The sequence below is a fragment of the Centrocercus urophasianus genome, unplaced genomic scaffold (assembly GCF_019232065.1).
Source record: "Centrocercus urophasianus isolate 14NV4802_14NV808 unplaced genomic scaffold, USGS_Curo_1.0 seq_10, whole genome shotgun sequence".
In the NCBI taxonomy this organism is placed as follows: domain Eukaryota; kingdom Metazoa; phylum Chordata; class Aves; order Galliformes; family Phasianidae; genus Centrocercus; species Centrocercus urophasianus.
In genome coordinates, this window is record NW_024884142.1 from 66,272,608 (window position 1) to 66,292,445 (window position 19,838).

Genomic DNA, 19,838 nt, shown 5'->3' on the forward strand with positions numbered 1-19,838 from the left:
GTGTCAAAGAAGATGCTCTCAGTACATCTAGAAGCTCAAAAACACATAGTGGATTTTACAAGATTTTTTTTTTTAAGGCAAGCAACAGCTTTAAAATAGTCTTGTGTAATTGTGGTAGAGTAACGGGATGTTGCAACTTGTTTTCATATGTGAGAAAAAGAAAACGCCAACACAAAAAGCGTAAAGAAAACTAGTACTTTTGGGACTCCATTATGAGCTTTTAGGGAGAATTAGCTTACATTATCTGGGCATTTCTTGGCAGCAGAGGTCGGGTTGTCTGTAGTTTTATGGATTAACCCTACAATTGCCACATGAAGGTGAACTAAATTTGCAAGTTGAAACCATGTGGTTTCTTACCCCCCTACTCTGCTCTCTGCAGACTTCCACAGACTCTTGCTCAGTATTCAGGGACAGGCACTTCATTGGGTCTTTCTTCAGAAATAGATAGGGTTTCAGGGTTTCAGTGCAAAGAAGATCCTTAACCTTGTATTTCAGGCTTCAAGTTAAAAGTTTTTCCATTTTCTTTAAATTACCATTTTATTTACTTACAGAATCCCTCTCTTTCCCCTGCAGGATATTTTATACTGTTTGATTTACTTCATATATGCTTGTAGGTTGCTCCAAAAATAATGCTTCCTATTTATTTCCACAGAAAAGACAAAGAGCAAAGTAACACTATTTAATAGAGCAAATTCTCACCTGCAAAACACTTTTTCAAAATAGTTACCACTGATAGCTATGCATTTTCACCAGCAACAAACAGGAGTGCTTCATTTTGTGGTGTGGCCATCCAGAATGTGGTTTACCACACAAGTCACTGCCCCCACTGATGAAACACACCACCCACTGCCTCCCTGTACTAACATCCACACTTTGGTCTCCATTGACATTCAACAAGTGCAGTGGGTGCCATTAATACCACATGGAGAAATTACATGCCACACCTTTGCTTCATACTCTCCTGTATGTGAGACATCATTTTGTCAGATTGCCCCTCTGCTGCTGTCTGTCACAGAGAAACAAGTGACAGAATATTGGTGGGAAGGTTCAACCTCCACTGTGCCATACCCACAACATCAGCCTCAGACCAAAATAATAAAATAGGATGCACTACTTTTGGAGCAGCCTGTTTTCTACAGGACTTCTTTCATTCCTTCTATTTCTTATAGTGGGTTTGGGACAAATGTTTGGGACAATATCTAGGTTCCCTTTCACCACTACAAATGAAAATACAACTAACTAGTACATGGCCTTCCCTTTCTCATTACACGCATCAGTGCAATCAGTGACAGAGGTTCACCACAAAACCTCACTTCCAAACTTATACCCCACCTCGTGCAGTTTCACAGCAACATGATGTAGCCCACAAACAGAACTTTCCTCCTTCAAGAACCTTAAAACGTTAAAAACCTGAGAACAAGCAGAACAGGAACTAGAGAGAAGTGAGCAGATAATCTCTCAAAAAGAGGTAAAATTAAGCCAAAAACATGGTTCTAGCCATCTCCATTTGATACAAAGGTCTGTTTATTACCCAACAGTGTGACAGTGTATACAAAGACAGTGTGGAACGTGAAATTTACAGGAGGTTTCAGTACATCATGCACATATACTATTGCAATGGTATTTCAATAGTTCCAGAACATTAAGCTGAATAAATATTCCTCAGTTCAAAAAAATCTTTGACTTATACATAAAAATATATAATATTGCACTTTTTACAAGGCCAGCAATTTTGCATATTGATTTGTAACAAGTGGAATTCTACCTTATAAAAATAAGCCTTTGTGAGCAACATCCCAATTGAAGGAGGACAAAAGCATCCCCAAACCATCTCGTTTGTATTTTGTCGCTTAAGTAAAGCGCATCACTTCAACATGAGCCAAGAAGCTTTTCAGTCTGTATTTGGACCTCACATTAACATTTAGACAGTGAAAAACATGACTACAGCCACCCCATACAATGTTGCTACAATATATGCAGTTTAAAATTCAGTTCATACAGCTGCTTGCTTAATTGAACTAAAAAAGGTAAATCGACCTGTGTCATGGACTGAGAAGACTTCAGTTTTTCCAGTTTGAAAACCCCCAAAATCAGAAAGTCGCAAAAATTTCTGTAAGGACCATTTGGAATTGTCTGAAGTGTACAGTTTTCCTGTATGCACATCTTATTATGATTTCATAACACAGTACTCGGAAGGCAAACGAGCCTTAAAACTAAGATAGAGCAATTTGTCTATATGGCAGCAGTGGAATATGTCAATGATGAAAAAGCTAAGGTATGAAGAAGAAAAATGTAACTGCAGAGTTGTGTCGCATTCTTGTACCATTTGCATGACTAGCAGGCACTCACTCAGTGTCAGTCGGGTCTTGAAATCCATCAGCTTCAGCGTTAGTTTTTCTATCTGGCCTAAGAACTCAGATGTAAGCTATTAACAACGGCACCTTATTTTTTTTCTCCCCTCTCAAAAGTAGCACCTAGGAATAAATAGCATATTTGCACAGTGTACCTACATAAACTGTTCTGAATTGCTCAGTGCCTATAAACATTGATTTAAACATTTGGATTCAAACATTTTACAGTGCACTGAAGTTCAATGACACTGAGAATACGAGCACATCAGTGCATTCTTTAGTACCGTTTTTAGAGCTCGGGATGGCAGGCTGTGTGTATGATGTGTGTGTAGTCTGCCACAGGACCACAACAGCTAGGTATTACAAACTGAGTTAACACTACGTGGAACACAAAACCAAAACACGATTTAACTATTGCTTTGTGAAGCTATGAGGTGTCTGCCCATCCTTGTTTTTGTCCAAAGACTTTCACACCATCCGAACGGAGAAGACAGCAGAAGTTGCAAATGAAGATGGATCTAATTTTTTAGTATTATAATACCATTAAATGGTGCAAAAAGCACCTACTAAGTTCTTTGCTTCTCAAAAAAAGCAATTTTGAATCATCTTGGATTTTTTTTTAAATTTTGGGTCACTTACCCCAGAGCTAACACCACCATCCTTGACTGATCAGATATACATATACTGACATTTTCATAAATATTTACAGAGCTTCATACTGCTGACATTTTACAACGCAGGACGGACAAACACTACTGATTCAATCTTTGAAATAGTTGCTTCCAAGAAGTGATTTAAAAAAATACTATGATGCTTTGTATTGCAGCATTTTGACTTGTAGGTTAGAGCATTTATACGCCACTTTGCTGGTACTGGAGTATGCAACCAGAGCTTCCTGGTGACTCCATACACTTCAGGTTTGTGCATGCGCATACAATTTATAACTGTCCTAGACTGCCTTCTGTTTTTCACCTACACAGTCATTCTAGACACATTCAAACTATTTCAAAATCCAGTTAATGAAGAGATTCTATAATTTATTGTGGATTTAAAGTGCACGGAGACTTGAATAAGCAGCAGAAGTAGTCATCACCCAGCTGCATAGCTGCTAAGGAATGAGTAGAACATGGGCAACTTCAAACGCTGCTGGTCCTTGCGACACCAAGCTATTACATTTCCATCACTATTTGCTGTGAACAAGTGATGACCATCACAGGAAAAGGTAAGGCTGAAAAACAAGAAAATATTGTGGTATCAGATTTGGCTATTTAAAATGCTAGAAGACATTAAAAAGCCACATGAGTGTAGCTGACAAAAATCAGTTCTGGGTTAGGAGCAATCCAGTGAGTGCATCAACGTGCAGTGTGTAAACACCTGGCTACTCAGCTTTGTAACCAAACAGGCTCAGCTGCAGCTCTGTCCAGCTCTTCAACATGCCGTGCAGTTCTGTATTTATTTGCAGCAATGAAGAAAGAGTAGTCTGCCCTCACCTGTTACCTCTGAAAGGAGGCTTTTCAGCACAGAACAAGGCCCTCTGAACTTACTTGATGATAAGCAAATCTGTCAGATCTCACAGCACAGCACTGAGCATTTCCTGAGCTGTTACTACTGAAAATCCTTCCATCATGCCACAGTTAGAGAACATGAAGGCCAGCATCCATTTTCTGTCACTTTTAAGCAGAAAACCTTTTCGCTAATATATATATATATATTTTTTAAATCAACAAGATTTTGTGAAATATGCTTCCTTGGAATTACTGCCATCCCAGTGCCTATCAGATGATTTTCATTTTTAGGAAATAGTGATTAGCGGTTTGAATTGTAAATGATATTTCAGCAATGGTCACAACAACATTCTTCAGAGTAATCTGTACCACGCTAACATTGGCACAACTCCACAAGACTCCTGTGCAGGGTACAGCACTCCTGAGGATATCGCTCTATCCTTCAGCTGTGCTCTGAAAGCACTTTGGCACAGTAATTCTGTTTTTCATTAATCAAGGGGACTCTAATAGGCAAAATTACATAAGCACTCTAAAATGGCAGCTTCCATGCTTCCGAGGCTCTCTCCCATTTCCTTCCAGTATATATATTAAAAAAAAAAAAAGGTCAGGGAAAATGCAGTCCTTTCAATTATTTGAGAGAGAAAAAAAAAAACTCTTCTATTTGAGGCTGCTGAAGTTATTATCTCCTGATTTTTAAACAGATTCTGTGGAAAAATATTCAACTTAATAAGAAGGGTAGCTATTGTTCAGTTCTCAAGGGAACCCTGCCAATTTCCTTCTGCTAGCAGCAGAACCCAGTTATTACTGTCATTGCAAATATGGTACACTTGTGCCCACTTTGCTCTCATGAATAATTAGAGGGATTGCATGGCTCTTTTCAAACATAGGTGTTCACCTCTTTTCATTTCAAATCCATGTTCAATACTCATAGCTATTCTTGGTTTTATTTTCAAAGAAAAACCCATTTATTACATACTTCAAATCTTTACCTTACAATAGGTTTGGCCGACTTAGAAAATGTTATTTCTCGTACTGGCTTCAAGTCCCATGTACTCCACAGTCTGAAAGACAGATTAATTTTTCTTTACATTAGTCTTTACAAATATTTCAGTGATAAACACAACCTATTTTAGCAGCTACTAAGATTGGAAAAGGGACGGCAGTTTGTCCACCTTCTTTAAATGCCATCAGTTATATAGGTTCATCTGTGAGCTTAAGTTTTAACACATTTAAGTCACAGAAAGTTTGAAATGCTTACCTTACAACTCCATTTTCAAGCCCTCCTGCAATCACATTGACAGATACTCCTTCAGGCTGGTTAGAGAAAGCAACAGAGCAAATACTTTCCCTGCAGTGTACGTGTCCCACGAGATCACCGTTAACGGTCCAAAGCCTCAAATCACTCCCCCCTCCAACTGTAACAAAACAGAGCATGGCAGTATTAAAAAGCAAATCCACATCACAGCTATGTCTATGTAGCAGAACCTTTAAAGCTTCAAGAATTTCTTGAAAGATAAAAGGTTTTAAATGGCCCAGAGTGATTCATGCTGCAGAAAACAATTACTTCCCTGCTTTTTTCTCATGCAAACCACCAAGCCACAGCAAAGTGATTCAGAAGACATTGCTTTATCTTCATGGAACGTGATAACTACAATACCCTATCATTTAATGACCAGTTGTCAAGTACTAAGACAGAAGAACTAAAAGAAATCAAAATTTTCTTCAAACAGCTCATTCTCACACCCTGGACTGCATTTAAGTAAGATACCTGAATTACAAATCACAAGCAGCTTGCCTGGTTATCTGGCATCATTTGCATTTATTAAAGTTCTAATAACCAACTACTACTGCTTTGTCTTTAGGGCAACTGAAACTCATGTTGTCCCCTACCAACACAAGAATACAACCTTTTCCAGTAGAAGTTGGCTTATTTATACAGCTGACTTCAGTTGCATGAAGTCAGAAGAGCAAAGTCTTCACTTCAGTTTGAAATCCTTGGATCCATGGAAGAAAACTATCATTTAGATAGAGCCTATTACCCAGTCTCCAAGTCAAGTTAACATATAAAATACACACAGCAAAATGTGTGAGGTCTGAATTCACCCTGCTTAAGATACAGTGCTGCAGCATACAGGTTGTTTGAGTCACTGAGGACCCTGAATTCCACTCCAAAGTCCACTACTCAAATAGATCTTAATGCCTTAGCCCAGAAACAGCTCCATACAGAAAAGATGGCTGTACTAAAAGCCTGCTTTAAAATAAGATTGGGTGGAAGGTGGGGGGGTGAGGCTGGAACAGAATTATTTCCCTCTGTAGGAGCCAATGCAAATATCTACATTCTTCTTTACTACAGTTGTTACTCCTCTTTGTTCCAACACCTACCCCATAGTTTCTCAACAAATTCAAATATTAACATATTTTTTAGAAGTGCTCTTTGACCAAAAGCATCCTCAGATTATTAGCCCATACAATAACAAATCTAGTGATTTATCTGGTTTTCTGACTTGCAGCTTTGGCTGACAGATATACCTGAATCACAGACTGTTGCAATATCACCAGTTGTTTCGCTAGCTGAAACTGCAGTCACGGGACTTTTGTGTCCAGCCAGACTCTGGACATAGCACAGCCTAGAAGATAGTAAGAGAACAAACAAGCCTAATGTCAGACTAAAACATAGAAAAGGTTATTTAAAGAATCTTTTTTTTTTTTTTTTTTAAAGACACATTGATCTCAACCAACACTTTCCTTAATGGTGGTATTTTTATATTAACTCCAGAATTCCTACGCAGTAAGAGTTTCACTTCACATTAGACATACACAGAATAAATTGAGTTAGCTTTACAATGCAAAGACACCAGGAAGTTGAAAACAAGTACTGAAAAAAAATGGTGGGCAAAGCTAGATGTAATACAGATACCTGTTCAAATCCCATATAATGCAGGTGCCATCTTTGCTGACGCTTATCATTATACTGTATGGCTTGCATACAAACAAGCTCGTTATCTCTGCTGTGTGACCATACAGATGGACTTGTGATTCCATTTCTATCTCTGAAGGCTGAAAAACAGCAACATGAAATCATTAAAATTTTAATGTCTCTTTTCTGAAAGAGATAAGGCAAAGAATAAGATTTTTCTTAGATTAACATTGTTATTGCTTTATTATGACTAATGTTTTACAATGCAGTATGCCAGACTAATCATTAACATTCAACTATTTCCAGCGCTTTATTCTAAACAAACATTTTGGCAATGCAATGAATTGAAGAGAAACTATTATACTGTCAACTAAGCACTTGAAATTAGCTACTTTCTGCAAGACAGCACTATTTTCACAAGATAGAGAAACGGCAGCCTCACTATTGGAGTATCTAGAGGAAATATTTAGAAATGCAGACAGATAACCAAGCTCAGTAGTTAACATCACTGAACAAAATACAAATTACAACAGTAAGTTGAACACTGGTAACACTTCAAGTTATGACATCTGAAACAACTCAGGCTTCTTGAAAACTGGCTTAGAGTGCATCGTCTGCATGCGTGTAGAAGGGTAAAGGGCGTGCATAGCACGTCTAGAGAAGCCTTCCAAGTAGTAACAGACAAAACATGCATATACTTCATCTGCAGAGAATTTAAATTTCTCTTGCTGAAAGAGTATAATCTGTAATGCTTGAAGAGTTAACACATTTTCAACGTTTGTATGCCTTACTGTCAAGGTAGTTTAAAGCAGTACTTCATTTTTTTGACCACCTTTGAAAGGCTAGGAAAAAGAAGATACCTAAAATACAACATGGAGCTATTTTAGAATTCTGACAACATGGCTCTTTGGGTTCTCATACCGACAGCATGAAGGACAATTAATGACACGATTCCCATTTTATGCTTATGCATCAATCAGGGCAAAATAGTCATGTTTCAGGTAGTGCATTTTATATAGTGTTCATCACTGAACAGCTGACAAGATGCATCCAGAACAGATGCTAGGAAGCATATTTGCATTCCCTGCAGCCCTGGCTTGAGCAACTGACTCAACAACAGAAGCTATAAAATTGGCAGCAAGGTCCATCTGCCTGGGGCATGTAAAACTGTCAGTGCTGGGGAATTCAAAGATGGTCTCAAAGATAACATCTGTGCAGCAAAAACAAAAACACTTGTTCCTAGGTAATGCAGAGAACTCAAGAATCATAAGCCTACTATATTAAACTGGAACTCAAGTCTCAGTTATTTGTGAGCTCACTAATTCTGGTGAGCAGGAACACTGTCTGACTTGAGACCCAACTGATTTAAGCTTGCAAGGCTTCAAGACCTCCTCCAACTTTCAAACTCAAAGCTGCTGAACTCAGGAAGACTGAGATGCAGATCACCAAAACTGAAAGAAAGCCAAGGCAGGAATCACAGTGTGTTTATGTTTTTCCCAGTCTGAGCATCTGCTGTTTGCCACTGTTGAAAGTGGCAGGAAACTGGGTAGACATAGCAGATCTTACCAAAGCTCCTGCTAGCCCAGACTAATGTAATGATTCAAAAGCAGTGGCACAATATTACTAGTGCTTGCCAATACCTGTATCAAACTAATTGGACAGATAAGTTTATTAAGGGTAATCACACAGCCATATCTAAAATGACTCATCAAAGGAAGTTATAAACTCTTTGCTGAAACTATGAAAAGCAGAAGTTACGGCTGAAGAAAATGAGACGAGCTCCAAAAGTCACCTGAACAGATGAGTTTTCATGTTTTCATACCATGCTTATTGTTACATAGCATCAAGAAGATTTCTGCTAGCATCTCCCCAGCACCTGCCACTAATACAGTAAGTGCATTAATTACATTTCTCACTTCTTTCCACACTGCTTTCCCCCCTTTGGGAATATGACAAAGTGAAGAGTCTGAGTAGTTAGTAAACACAGCATTTGAGAATTCATTGCCACTCTCTCCTGCATTTAAATGTTTTCTGCTTTGGGGAAAAAACATTCCGGTTTCTTTTAAGGCTTTCAAAAGCTTTATCTTCTATACAGCAAAAAATTACTCTCTAATTTAGCAAGCTTTACCATGCCAGACGACCTCAATTCAGAGATCTGTGCAAATCAATTATCATCCAGATGATGAGGGCCAACTAAACAGCTAGCAGCAATACATGAACAAAAAAGCATAAGAAAAGCACAAATATGCTGAGATAAATCTATTTAACAATGTCAAAGGTGATCCTTAAATATCAGTTCTGCGCAACAGAACTTACCGTACTGCTAGTGAATCTGTTCATGTATGCTGTGATAACACCAGATTTGCTACCTGTGAAAAGCTGACAGCTGTCTGGGACCCAAGCACAACTTGTTACCTTGGAAAGACAAAGGGAAAAAAACAATGAGAATATAATATTGAGACAGTAGCTACTAACTGCTATTGTCAGCATACCACAGGATATGGTCACATTGATTTTTATCGCCTGCTTCTCCTAAGAAAAGCCATGTAAAATACTTATCAAGTTAAAGACGGATCCTATGGTAGATCACATGTATCATTACTTCAGTAACAAAATAAAGAGGGAAATTCTGTGTAGCTCAGAGTTCACAGCAAAAGAGCAGCGAACTTCTGACTTTCAGGACTACAGCCACATCAGTCAGAATCATTTCAGTAAAATCTCAAACACCACTGAACTGTAATAGAGATTATGAAGAGTTTGTTAACACAGTTAAGACATCATCTTTCCAGAGAAATCAAACTACAGTGAAGTCACATTTCTAACATGAGCTAATTCTTTCAGTTTTCATTTTTCTTGGTCCAGGACTTCACTTCTATAAATTCACACCAACAATCCATAGGAGGGAAATCTACAGAAGTCAAATGCATTTAAAAGGGAACTTTGTCTAGCACAGGAATACACTGGCTCCTAGGCTAGGAATACTGAGGGCTAGAGCCAAAGGAGAATCTAGCAGGTTTGAATTAAAACATTGGACAACTGCATAAGGTTATGCTTAAATACTCATTCTCTCAGAATAAGATTTGTTATTCACTATAGGCTTTGCAAAAAATGAAGTCAAGTGCAATTACTGCCACATCAAGCCACCACATGATTAAACAAGCAATATTAGATTAAAGACCAAAAGACCAGGATTTTTACCTGATGGAACTGAGAACTCTGTATAAAATTTACTGGAGGCTCACTCTGCTTGCTTTTTAGTCGTAAAATGTTATCGGCGTACCCCCAGCTTAGGATAGCTGACCACTGAATATCAGTGCTGTGCATACTTCTCACACCTGAAGGAAGGTACAGAAGATTCTGCGTCAGATACAAAACCAAAGGGTTGATCACTTTGATAGTCAATAAAAACTTGAGACCCATGCTTTATTACCAATTATATAAAATAGAAAAATGGAAAGCAACATTTCAAAACAAGATGCTTTTTAAAACAATTTTCAGAGATGATGTAAATATTTAGTGTTCCCAAGAACAGTTTGCAACCTGGACAAAGCTTTTCAAAGTAGCATTACATCTAGTGGGAACAGACAGAAAGGGAAGATGTGCCAGTGCTTCTGAGCCAGAGAAATGATTGCTCAGAACTGTATATGTCTATTTTAAATGACTAAACGTGAAGCCTTCAATGGATCATTCCTTTATAAAACTTTCACTAACACGTTTCATAGTGGGAGAAGGGGGGTCGTATGAGAACCTGTTTGCACATTATCAATAAGAATCCTTCCAAGTTTGCCTGAGAGCAGATCCTTCATTTCTACATTTTCCCATGGTGCTGAAACACTCTTTAATTATCCCTCCCAGCACCACATATCCTCCTCCCCTTTGTTCCTTTTGGACCTGCCAGCAAGTTCTGAAGTTCAAGTGATTGCAGCATAAGGCTTTAATGAAAAACCAAATTACTGGACACCTATACTTTTGAAAATCACAAGCCAAATGTAACCATCAGAAAAGGTATCAGTCATGGAATCTGTCCTTGGATTTAAAAATCAGTCTTTGGCAAGAGATTAAACGTAGAAAGTTTACTGGATAATAGTAGTAGCATTAGATTTAAAAGTTTCTTGGCTCTGTTTTGCATGGGTTGTGCATATAGAGAATAATCACAAACTCATACCTTGCTCCTTGCTATATATCATCAAAAGGCAAAACTTGCGGGACAAACCACATATAGCTTTAGTTGGCAAAGCCTGCAGAGAGCCAAACCTTTCCCCATGTGGTTGGCTAAAACAGACAACAGGATCTGGGGCACTTGGAGAACCTACATATTCTCCCCACTTCAAGCCTTTTATCCATGGCAATGGACTCTAAAACACAAATAAGGTGCAGATTAAAAGGTGGTAGAAACTTTTCTGAAAATTCTTACTTTGTGAGGGAGGAAGAAGAATCATTCATATCCCATTCCCATAACTAAACACGTAGTAAGGACTACTGAAGTATTCCAGAAGTAACAGAAAGACAGGTATGAAGCACTGCAGTATCATCAGCTGAACTATTAGCTTTAAGAGTTGAGACGATAAGCTGACAGTTCAAATAGTGCAGTAAAATATTCCAATTTCTTTAAACACAAGGATTCAGTTTCTCACAGGACTCTAGAGAAGGCAAATGTCTGAAGTGAAGACAGTCGACCTGTCCTACAGACAATGAGGAAGTAAGAGACAGAAGTGCAGCATGCATTCGCCTGCTCTAGGTTTACATGTAGAAGTGGATGCAATGCCTGTACCTTTCCTTAAAAGGACTGACAAACCTTCATTATTCAACTGTAAATATCAGAGGTACATTAACTATCAGACTATGAAAGTTAATTGAGCCATTTCACAGTCAAAATGACGTACTGGATATATTACTTCTTTGGTGTGCTCTCTGGTCTCTCTGAAAGCAAACTGCACTAATAATCCCATGGCAGCAGGAAGTTCTCCTTCCATGATGAGCCTGGATCCAGGCCTGCTAACATGTGCTGTATGGAACAGTTGGCGAGGTGTTTGCCCATATGTTTTTATCATTGTTTCAAGAGCTCTTCTCTGAACAGGATCCTCAACAGCAGAAACATCCATCCCAAAATAAGTCTGCAGAGGAAGAAAAAGTGGGGAGAGGCAAGAATGACCTTATCCAATTTGTCATGGGAAAAGATTTCTAAACATACACATACAAATTCTAGAGTTGTACCCATCAGCTCTTTGGCTAGGACAGAAGCTATCCCACAAAGGTTGTACTGAGAAAGGAATCACTGAGAATATTGTTTTCATCACTTCTTATTGAAGTAACTAAAGCCTTGAGATCCAAGTTGATCCTGCATGTATTCCATTATTAATTTCAGTCAAAGGTTTTCTTAATAGACCTTTACTGATCTGTCTGAAAATGGAAGGGTTGCTGATGATAAACAACATCAAAAAATGGGGAGTAGGAAGCTCCGTATTTCAGGAAAGTGAGTTTTCTTTGACTTTTCTTCCTTAAAATTGACCATGTCTCTACGTGTGTGCCACACTCTTCTCATCAGTCACACTGACAATGCCTTCACTTTGAAGAAAAATGAATGTATTCACACATAGTTTGTTGCAGGTAGTAGTTAAGTTGAAGGTAGTAACTAAATCAATACTTAAGCTCAAAAAAGGAAAGGTAAGGAAGGCATTTGGATGGCTGCTTGAAAAGAAAAAAGCCACTGCTACTGAAAATGACTGCTATTAGCTCCTCTGACAACTAGAGAACACATGCTAAACAGTGGAAGCACATCCATCTGAAATTTAAAAGAAGGGCTGCTAGCTGAGCAAGCCTTGCAACAGCAAGGATAGAAGCTTCAAAAAATTTAAAGAAATTCACTGATTTTAATGTTACAATAAGTCAGTAATGACACACTGGAAGCTTTTACATCAATTAAAACTTATTTGACTTATCCAAAATTAAATTCAAAGAAATTTAAAAGAAAATGCTTACTAGAAACAAGATACATACACATAGAAGAATATAAATACTGACCACGAACAAACCAAGCTATTTTCATCTTATTAAAACGTGCAGTAGAGTTCACCTAAATTAAAGGCTTCTTCTGAACGACAAAGCAGCAGATACAAACACCAAGTTCGTATGCCATCGCAAACAACTAACCAGGAAGCGCAAGCTCCATAACTGATCACTGCCTACACTTACTTTAGACAAAAAAAGATGAACAGATTCATACACATCAGATGATGGGGTCTTATCAGTTCTGCACCAAAATTCTTAAAGCCTTTTCTTATTCTTCAACACCTCATAAGCAAAGGAGCTTCTTACGTGCTGGACATTTTCCAAACAAGTCAGTAACTTCATGGGGAAGGTTCAGTCTAAGTACAATGAACAAGCATGAAGCTTGACAAAAATACTTACTGCGGGATGAAAGACATTAATAGCCTGAACAGAGGCCTTGCCCTTCTGTTTATAGCCAAACACTAAGTCTATCCAGTGACAGATTGTCTGGGAAACGTGGTCGGACTCCAAAGCTTGACGGTGAATCAAGATGAACAGACGAGGATCATTACGAGCCCAAGGTGGAAGATTGACATGGTTAACTCTGTCACCATTTTGACGTACTCCAAAATCAAAACCTAGAAGCACAGGAGTAAGTGTTCCAACACCTTAGCTTAGAGACTTCATAAAAATCTTAATAAGGTTTTATAAAACTAGAAATTAAACACTGTTATTGCCCATCACCAAAGCAGTGCCTTTAGCAAATCCCTTCACATGCATAAATGGAGAATCAGATAAATGGGAAATGCTCCTTTGCATCTAGGACAGAATTTAAGAACTATTCCTTAAGTCTTACGCAGCTTCTGTAGCATATCCTGTATATTCATGGCAGATTTATTTACTTGCTTATTTTATACATCTATCGCACAGCACGTTCAAATGTGAGATATAAATGTTCTCAATTTTAAACTAGTCCCAACCCCATGGCTGTTTGAAGTATCTAATTTTGGTATCCTCTTAGTATACCTTCTCTATTAACTAGAAAGTCTGGAAGGTAGAAAAACTCTGGGATGAGCTCCTTTACATCAGTCATTGATTCATACGAAGAGAGACGCCAAGTTGTGTTGGTAGAGTGAAAAGTTCTGTCTGGAATGTCAAAACTTTGATCTGTAAGAAAAAAAAAAAAAAAACAGAACAGAATTTGTTGCATTTCTGACAAAAATCAGTTGCACATCAGCAGCTTCAAAAGTCAACTGCTCTCCAGTTAGCTGAGAACATTTTGAATTCTATCCCAATTTTAGTGTGCTAAATATGGACTAGAAATTAAATACAGCTCAGCTTTTTATTCTAAACATCTACCAAGGTATAAACAAGATGTACAATTTTGACACTTGCCTTGATAATTTCAGAATGGGTCTATTTATTGCATAAGTACACCAGATTTAATTTTTACTAAACTCAGGTATTTGGAATTGATAACATGCAGTTTTCCTGGGTTGTTAGCTTTCATGTCTGGGTTTTGTCCTAAGTAAAAGTTAAAGGTAATCCTACCTTGATAGGCTAAAAACATTTTAGTGAAAGGTGGCAGCCGAACTAGGAAATGAAGCACAGTTCCACTGTTAGAATAATGAGATCCATAGTGGTACGGTTGTACAGGCGGCATCGGATCGTCCTCCCGTGCTCCTTTACGATACTCTTCTTCCAAATACTAGGCAAGTTGGAGGAAAACATATCACAAACTTAGATATTCAACAACTTGTGCTTGATAATAAAGGCAATTGCTGAGATCTCCTACAGAGTGTTTCAATACTTCAGTTTCTCAGAAACTTCAGATATGTCCAAGACTATCACTTTTTTTATTGAAGAATTCCACCCTCAGTACCTGGTACAATATACACTTTTCTGAAGTAACCAGTCATTTTTGATCACCTACCATTCAAGCAGCATCCTACCAATTGTTCTGAATGTCCATTCAAAATAGTAGTCACCTCTCAAAAGAGAAGAACATTCTAAATTATATTTTCAGGCATTTAACTGGACTGTTAACTCATACCAAACAAATCAGGCAGTTTGGTGCTTTATAGAAGCCACGAAAATGCCACGCTAGTACTAGAAAGGTAAAGGACAATCCTATTCCCTGCATTCCAGTAACAAAAATAAGTGTTTGCCTAAGACTTTTAGGAATTACACATTTAGAAAATGACAGTACAGGTAAGTCAGAAGGTCCAGCAGCAAATGCTTTCCAGCTTCAATGTTATTTTCTAAAGCCTTTAAAAATTCTCTGAAGAGCAAAAAACCAAGAGCACAACAGTTACAGCAGTGCACGTTAAGACAGAATACTGGAGGGAAAGCAACTTTTCAGTTACCCAAAAAATTAGTCACAAGTTCCATTGAAATCACATCAGTAGAACAGCGTACATTATATATTTAAAGATCCCTGAAGATATGTTCAGATGTAAGAGCATACTGACTCAACCTGCAGTATCACATGGAAAGATTAAATTGATTTATGATTTCAGTGACAGGAACAATCTCAGATTCCAAATGTCATAAAACAACTCTAAGAAAATAACATACTGGAAATGAGAATTTCATCAACAAAACACTGGATTTGTGCCCCATCACCATCATCCTCCACTCCTCCACCCTTGATACATATTAAAAAAAATTAAGTTATTATATGGAGACTTTCAAACAGAACAGCAAAGAACAAAGTTATCTGAATTACCTTGTAAGTATCCACATACCGATCCTCTTTTTCTTTAGACTGCACAGCTATTGGTTTGACCAGATTTCTGTAACAGAAGTAGTACCAATATCTTGTCATTTTTATAAAGATCTTGATTCATACCATTTAATAATGCATTAAGAATAAGGCCTTTAATGTCACAAGAAGGATGAGCAAAACTTAACAGCTTTTTACAGAAGAATTCAGGAAATACAATGGCCACTTTCAGATAATACTAAAGGCAAAATCAGACCCATAGGCACGCTAACAGGCAAGTAAGTGCACTCAAAGTGCCTCTGTCAAATCAAAAGCATCATTTTAAAGTGAATATTTTGTGCAGCGTTAAAATCAGCTGAGCAGAAACTTATGGTGGGACAACTCACATGAATTTACTTAGTTAAGGCAATATGATTTTGTAACTGGCCACATTTTTTCATGGCATTTATTTTTCAAAACAGCAAATGGCATGGAAATCTTCACTCACAAACTTAAACATAGGATTAATTTAAAAAACAGACTATCAGTATCACATTATGACAGCAGCTAAGTGTGGTCCCTAACAAGCTATACACCCACATCATCAGATATTTCGTTTAAATATCTTAGGTGAAACAGCTACCTAATGTAAAAAACTCAAGTTATTATGGGCCTTATTTCTGAACAGCTGTGCTCATGTACGTGCGCAGTTTAGTAAAGTGAAATTAAATAGCTGTACCAGTTAGTTGAAGTATTTGGAAATAACCAGTTCCAAACATCTCATATTACCTATATACCGAAGGGTCATTTAGGTCCAGTGTCTCATTTATGTAGTCAGAAAGAATAAAGGGAAATACTGGATACTGCATGAGATCATTGAAGGAACGGCCCGCATGTTTGTTTAAATGAGTCAGGTATTCAAAGTTAGTAATCTGTCCCGTGCACCACAGGTGGGTCAAAGCAGTGATATTTCCATACTCCAAAAGGTTAGGCAAATTGTTAGTTAAGATGTTGTGGTACACATCATTACGGACCTACAAGAAAATACCAGAGATTTATTCATATAGTTTAAAAAATCTTCAAAATAAAAAGACTTAGTAACTTAGTCTCACTCACAAATTTCCAGAGCTATGTTGTAATGGATGGACAACCAGTACGACTAAGATTCTTTCATATCTTAGTACATCAGAGATGCATTTTACACCATGATTTTGTCAGACTGTCTAGAAGCCCAGCTGAGCAAAGGCTTTTTTGCAGATATGAAGCAGAATTTATTACTAGTCCATGCAACAGCTCATTTTAAAAACTAACACATTCCTGCACGTTACAAAGATACGGCAAAGTACTTTGATATGTTACACATTAGTGCCACATCACCTTTGTATTATCAAAAGCCAAGAGTAAAGTTCTGCCATTTGTCAGAAATATTTCCACAGCATTGTCTCTTAGCTGCCACCAACGCTTATGGACTTCCTTGATTTCCTCATAGGTCCAAGAAAATGAAGCTGGTTCAGTTTCTCCGTGGAAACTCTAAGGAACATGTGATTGAAAAAGTTACTCTATGTATCAGGTTTTCCAAACAGGAAACTATTTTAGTTGAAACAGTTTATAACCATACAGCACATCTTAAGTGAAACAGACGATTGTACTGTGATGCTTTAAGACACTGTGACTTTATTCATAGAAATTTCCCACATTCCTCTCTCCCCAGGGCAGAAGGCAGAACATCATGCGTACTCCTCAGCCCCTTCGGTACCACATCCAACACTCCAGCACAAGAAAGCTTTCACTGGCACTTAAACTGAAATACTGGATAACAAGAAAAAGCAAAGTTTGGCCATATAACCTAATTCTGCCGATTCTGCCAAGGATAAAATAGCAAAATAGCTGATAACGTCTTAAACAGGGCTGTGTGACATGTGCACAGTGGAGCTTCGTGACAGTATATCAGGACTTTTGGCAGCACAACTCACAGCTTGATTATTTTCATCAGAAGGATTAAGTCAGTTCCAATTTCCTGCATAAAAGCCTTTCCTTGAAGAGGATAAGGAAGGTTATTTAGAACATGCTACATAATGAAAAATTCAAGTAGCAGAGGTGCTGTAAAGCACAGCACAATTTATACATTTATGAATCTCTGTACTTCCTAGTGTTCCAGCTTCCAGCAAGTTATTTTTCAGGTGCAGGCCAGCACAAACTCTATGCAGCTCTGCTAATTAACTCAGAGTAACAGACAGAAGGAACCAAAGACTCCCAACACCACCCTCTTCTCATTCCCTTCCCAGCCTTAAGGAAGATGGATTTCTGATCCCCCAGCAGGCTGCAATAGGAACCCAAACAAAATACTTTCATTCACCTTGCCTGCAGATCTAACTCTAGCACTCCAGGTAATGTCAGTAACAGCAGACAAAAGCAATTTACAATGCAGCTTTGAAAAATAAAGACTGGACAACGTGATCTAATACTTACAGAATTTTCAATTGTGTCTGATGCGTTGTCCTCAACAAAATACATGCCACATTTTCCTGCAGGGAGAACCAGTTGCCAAAATGATACTACTCTTTGTACACCGCAACTTCATTTTAACATAAACATTCAGTGTTGAGGTGTTAAGAGAACTAAGAATAGTATCTGGAGAAGCAGTAGTTGATAAACAGAATTCAATATTCCATAGCCTTTGGAAAGCATTCTGCAACTTTAAAAATAACTACAATCCAAACAATATTCAAGCAAATGCTTGAATATAACATCGATCTATAGCATGCATTTATCCATGAGAAGTCAAGAAACCATTCAATTATATACTGCTCTTCCTAACATATTCATAACAAGGATTTTCTTCAGAATAAACAGCTAACTTTACATATACTTCAAAATCTTAGACAAAACAATATTTATGAGAACTGAAAATGGAATTTACCTAGCAGCAGCTCACCAGCAGTCTCTCTAGAAGGTGCTACACTGATACATCTTCGATTAACTCTGAAATCATTCAAAAGTTAGTTGTAAGTACATGCCAGAAGTAACAAACTGTTCTAAGGTACAGTTAAAACTGTAAAAAACAGTTAAAAAGGTACAGCAAAAAACAGAGCTCTCAACACCACGACTATAAAGTTCTAATTCCAAGGAGATAAAGAAATTAGAACACTGATGTTCTGGACTTACATACAAATGTATTTAATTTATTGCATCGTATGTTCTTTTCAGTATTTTAGACAGAATTAGTGCCTGTAACATGTGGTAAATTAACTTAGAATCATAGAATCATAGAATCAGCAAGGTTGGAAAAGACCTAAAAGATCATCCAACCAACTTAATGCTTACTAGCTAAATAGTGCTTTATAATGCAATCCTAAAACAGGGAAGATGAAAGACCAGTTTACTGATGGAAAGACCTACAGATCTAGTTGTACTACCTGCACTGGATAGAGAAGTAACAAAAAAAAAAAAAAAACCCCATCAGGCTGTCCCACAGAAGACCCATACCCACACCACATCATGTGGTATTTCCTTTTACAGACTTTTGAACCCGTGGAGACAAACTATTTTAAGAATCAGAAAACAGACATGTTGGTATCTCTTCTACTTGGCAAGTATAGCAAGAAAACTCACTATGTTCTGACTCTGTCTCTTACTTCACTCAGTTTCTTAATGTTCACACTAACAGTGAGGACAAGCTTTGTTGGCATGAGAGAAGGTGGAAAAGGAAGGCAGATCTTAAAATGTTACCTTATATGTTCACTTGCAGCTTTATCCTTTACTGTTGAAGAGTGAGAAGAATGTGTTTTATCTTCAAATAGGTAAGATAAGGGAGGTTTTATTATGCCTATTAAAAAAAAAAAAAACAAAGAGCAATAAAGCACAAGCATTCACTGTTATTGAGATCCATTGTTGCAATATATTATAATTACCTTCCTGCTTCTGCCTGTCTGGAAGAAGGTATTTATTTGGAATAGTTAGGTAGCACCTTTGCAAGCGCCTCCTCTCTCTGTTTGGGCCCTCTGTTGGATCCAGTTGCCAAGAAGTTGGGTAATAGACTGGGTCATACCAGAGTGCTCTGAAAAAAATCAAAGTAGGTTGTAGTGTTATTCACTCAGGTTCTGTTTCAAAGGTAGAGATGCAGTAGTTACACAGCACTGGGCAGCTTTTTCTGCAAAATAATTAAAGAAGCAATTATGTTGTTTATTCTCATGAGCTACCCCCACTGACTCGCTGTTTATGAACAAGTACTGTAAGACTGCTCTTTAAGTTACTAATTCTGATAAAGTCAGCAACGTGTCTGAGTGTTTTGAAAACTCAGCTATTGCAAACATATTAGTTCAACACTGGCAAAAGTATCATTGTTTAGTTTCATGTCAAAGCTCAACATCAGA

At 37.7% G+C, this 19,838-nt stretch overlaps 1 protein-coding gene across 2 annotated transcripts in view; it reads right to left on the minus strand.

Annotated features, from left to right (window-relative positions):
• Positions 1–1,506: 1,506 nt before the first annotated feature.
• The window catches only part of LYST (lysosomal trafficking regulator), a 78,480-nt gene continuing 60,148 nt past the window's right edge, over positions 1,507–19,838 (minus strand). For both annotated transcript variants that reach the window (XM_042838086.1, XM_042838164.1), the window contains 19 exons: positions 19,377–19,522; positions 19,195–19,291; positions 18,386–18,447; positions 17,935–17,990; positions 16,843–16,995; positions 16,255–16,499; positions 15,490–15,556; positions 14,313–14,469; positions 13,788–13,928; positions 13,182–13,399; positions 11,657–11,887; positions 10,939–11,128; positions 9,972–10,108; positions 9,090–9,188; positions 6,774–6,913; positions 6,386–6,483; positions 5,115–5,271; positions 4,846–4,917; positions 1,507–3,579 (listed from right to left, as the gene is read on the minus strand). In XM_042838086.1, coding sequence (XP_042694020.1) covers positions 3,441–3,579; positions 4,846–4,917; positions 5,115–5,271; positions 6,386–6,483; positions 6,774–6,913; positions 9,090–9,188; positions 9,972–10,108; positions 10,939–11,128; positions 11,657–11,887; positions 13,182–13,399; positions 13,788–13,928; positions 14,313–14,469; positions 15,490–15,556; positions 16,255–16,499; positions 16,843–16,995; positions 17,935–17,990; positions 18,386–18,447; positions 19,195–19,291; positions 19,377–19,522 — 2,605 coding nt within the window. In that variant the 3' untranslated portion in view covers positions 1,507–3,440. The remainder of the gene's footprint in view (positions 3,580–4,845; positions 4,918–5,114; positions 5,272–6,385; positions 6,484–6,773; positions 6,914–9,089; positions 9,189–9,971; positions 10,109–10,938; positions 11,129–11,656; positions 11,888–13,181; positions 13,400–13,787; positions 13,929–14,312; positions 14,470–15,489; positions 15,557–16,254; positions 16,500–16,842; positions 16,996–17,934; positions 17,991–18,385; positions 18,448–19,194; positions 19,292–19,376; positions 19,523–19,838) is intronic.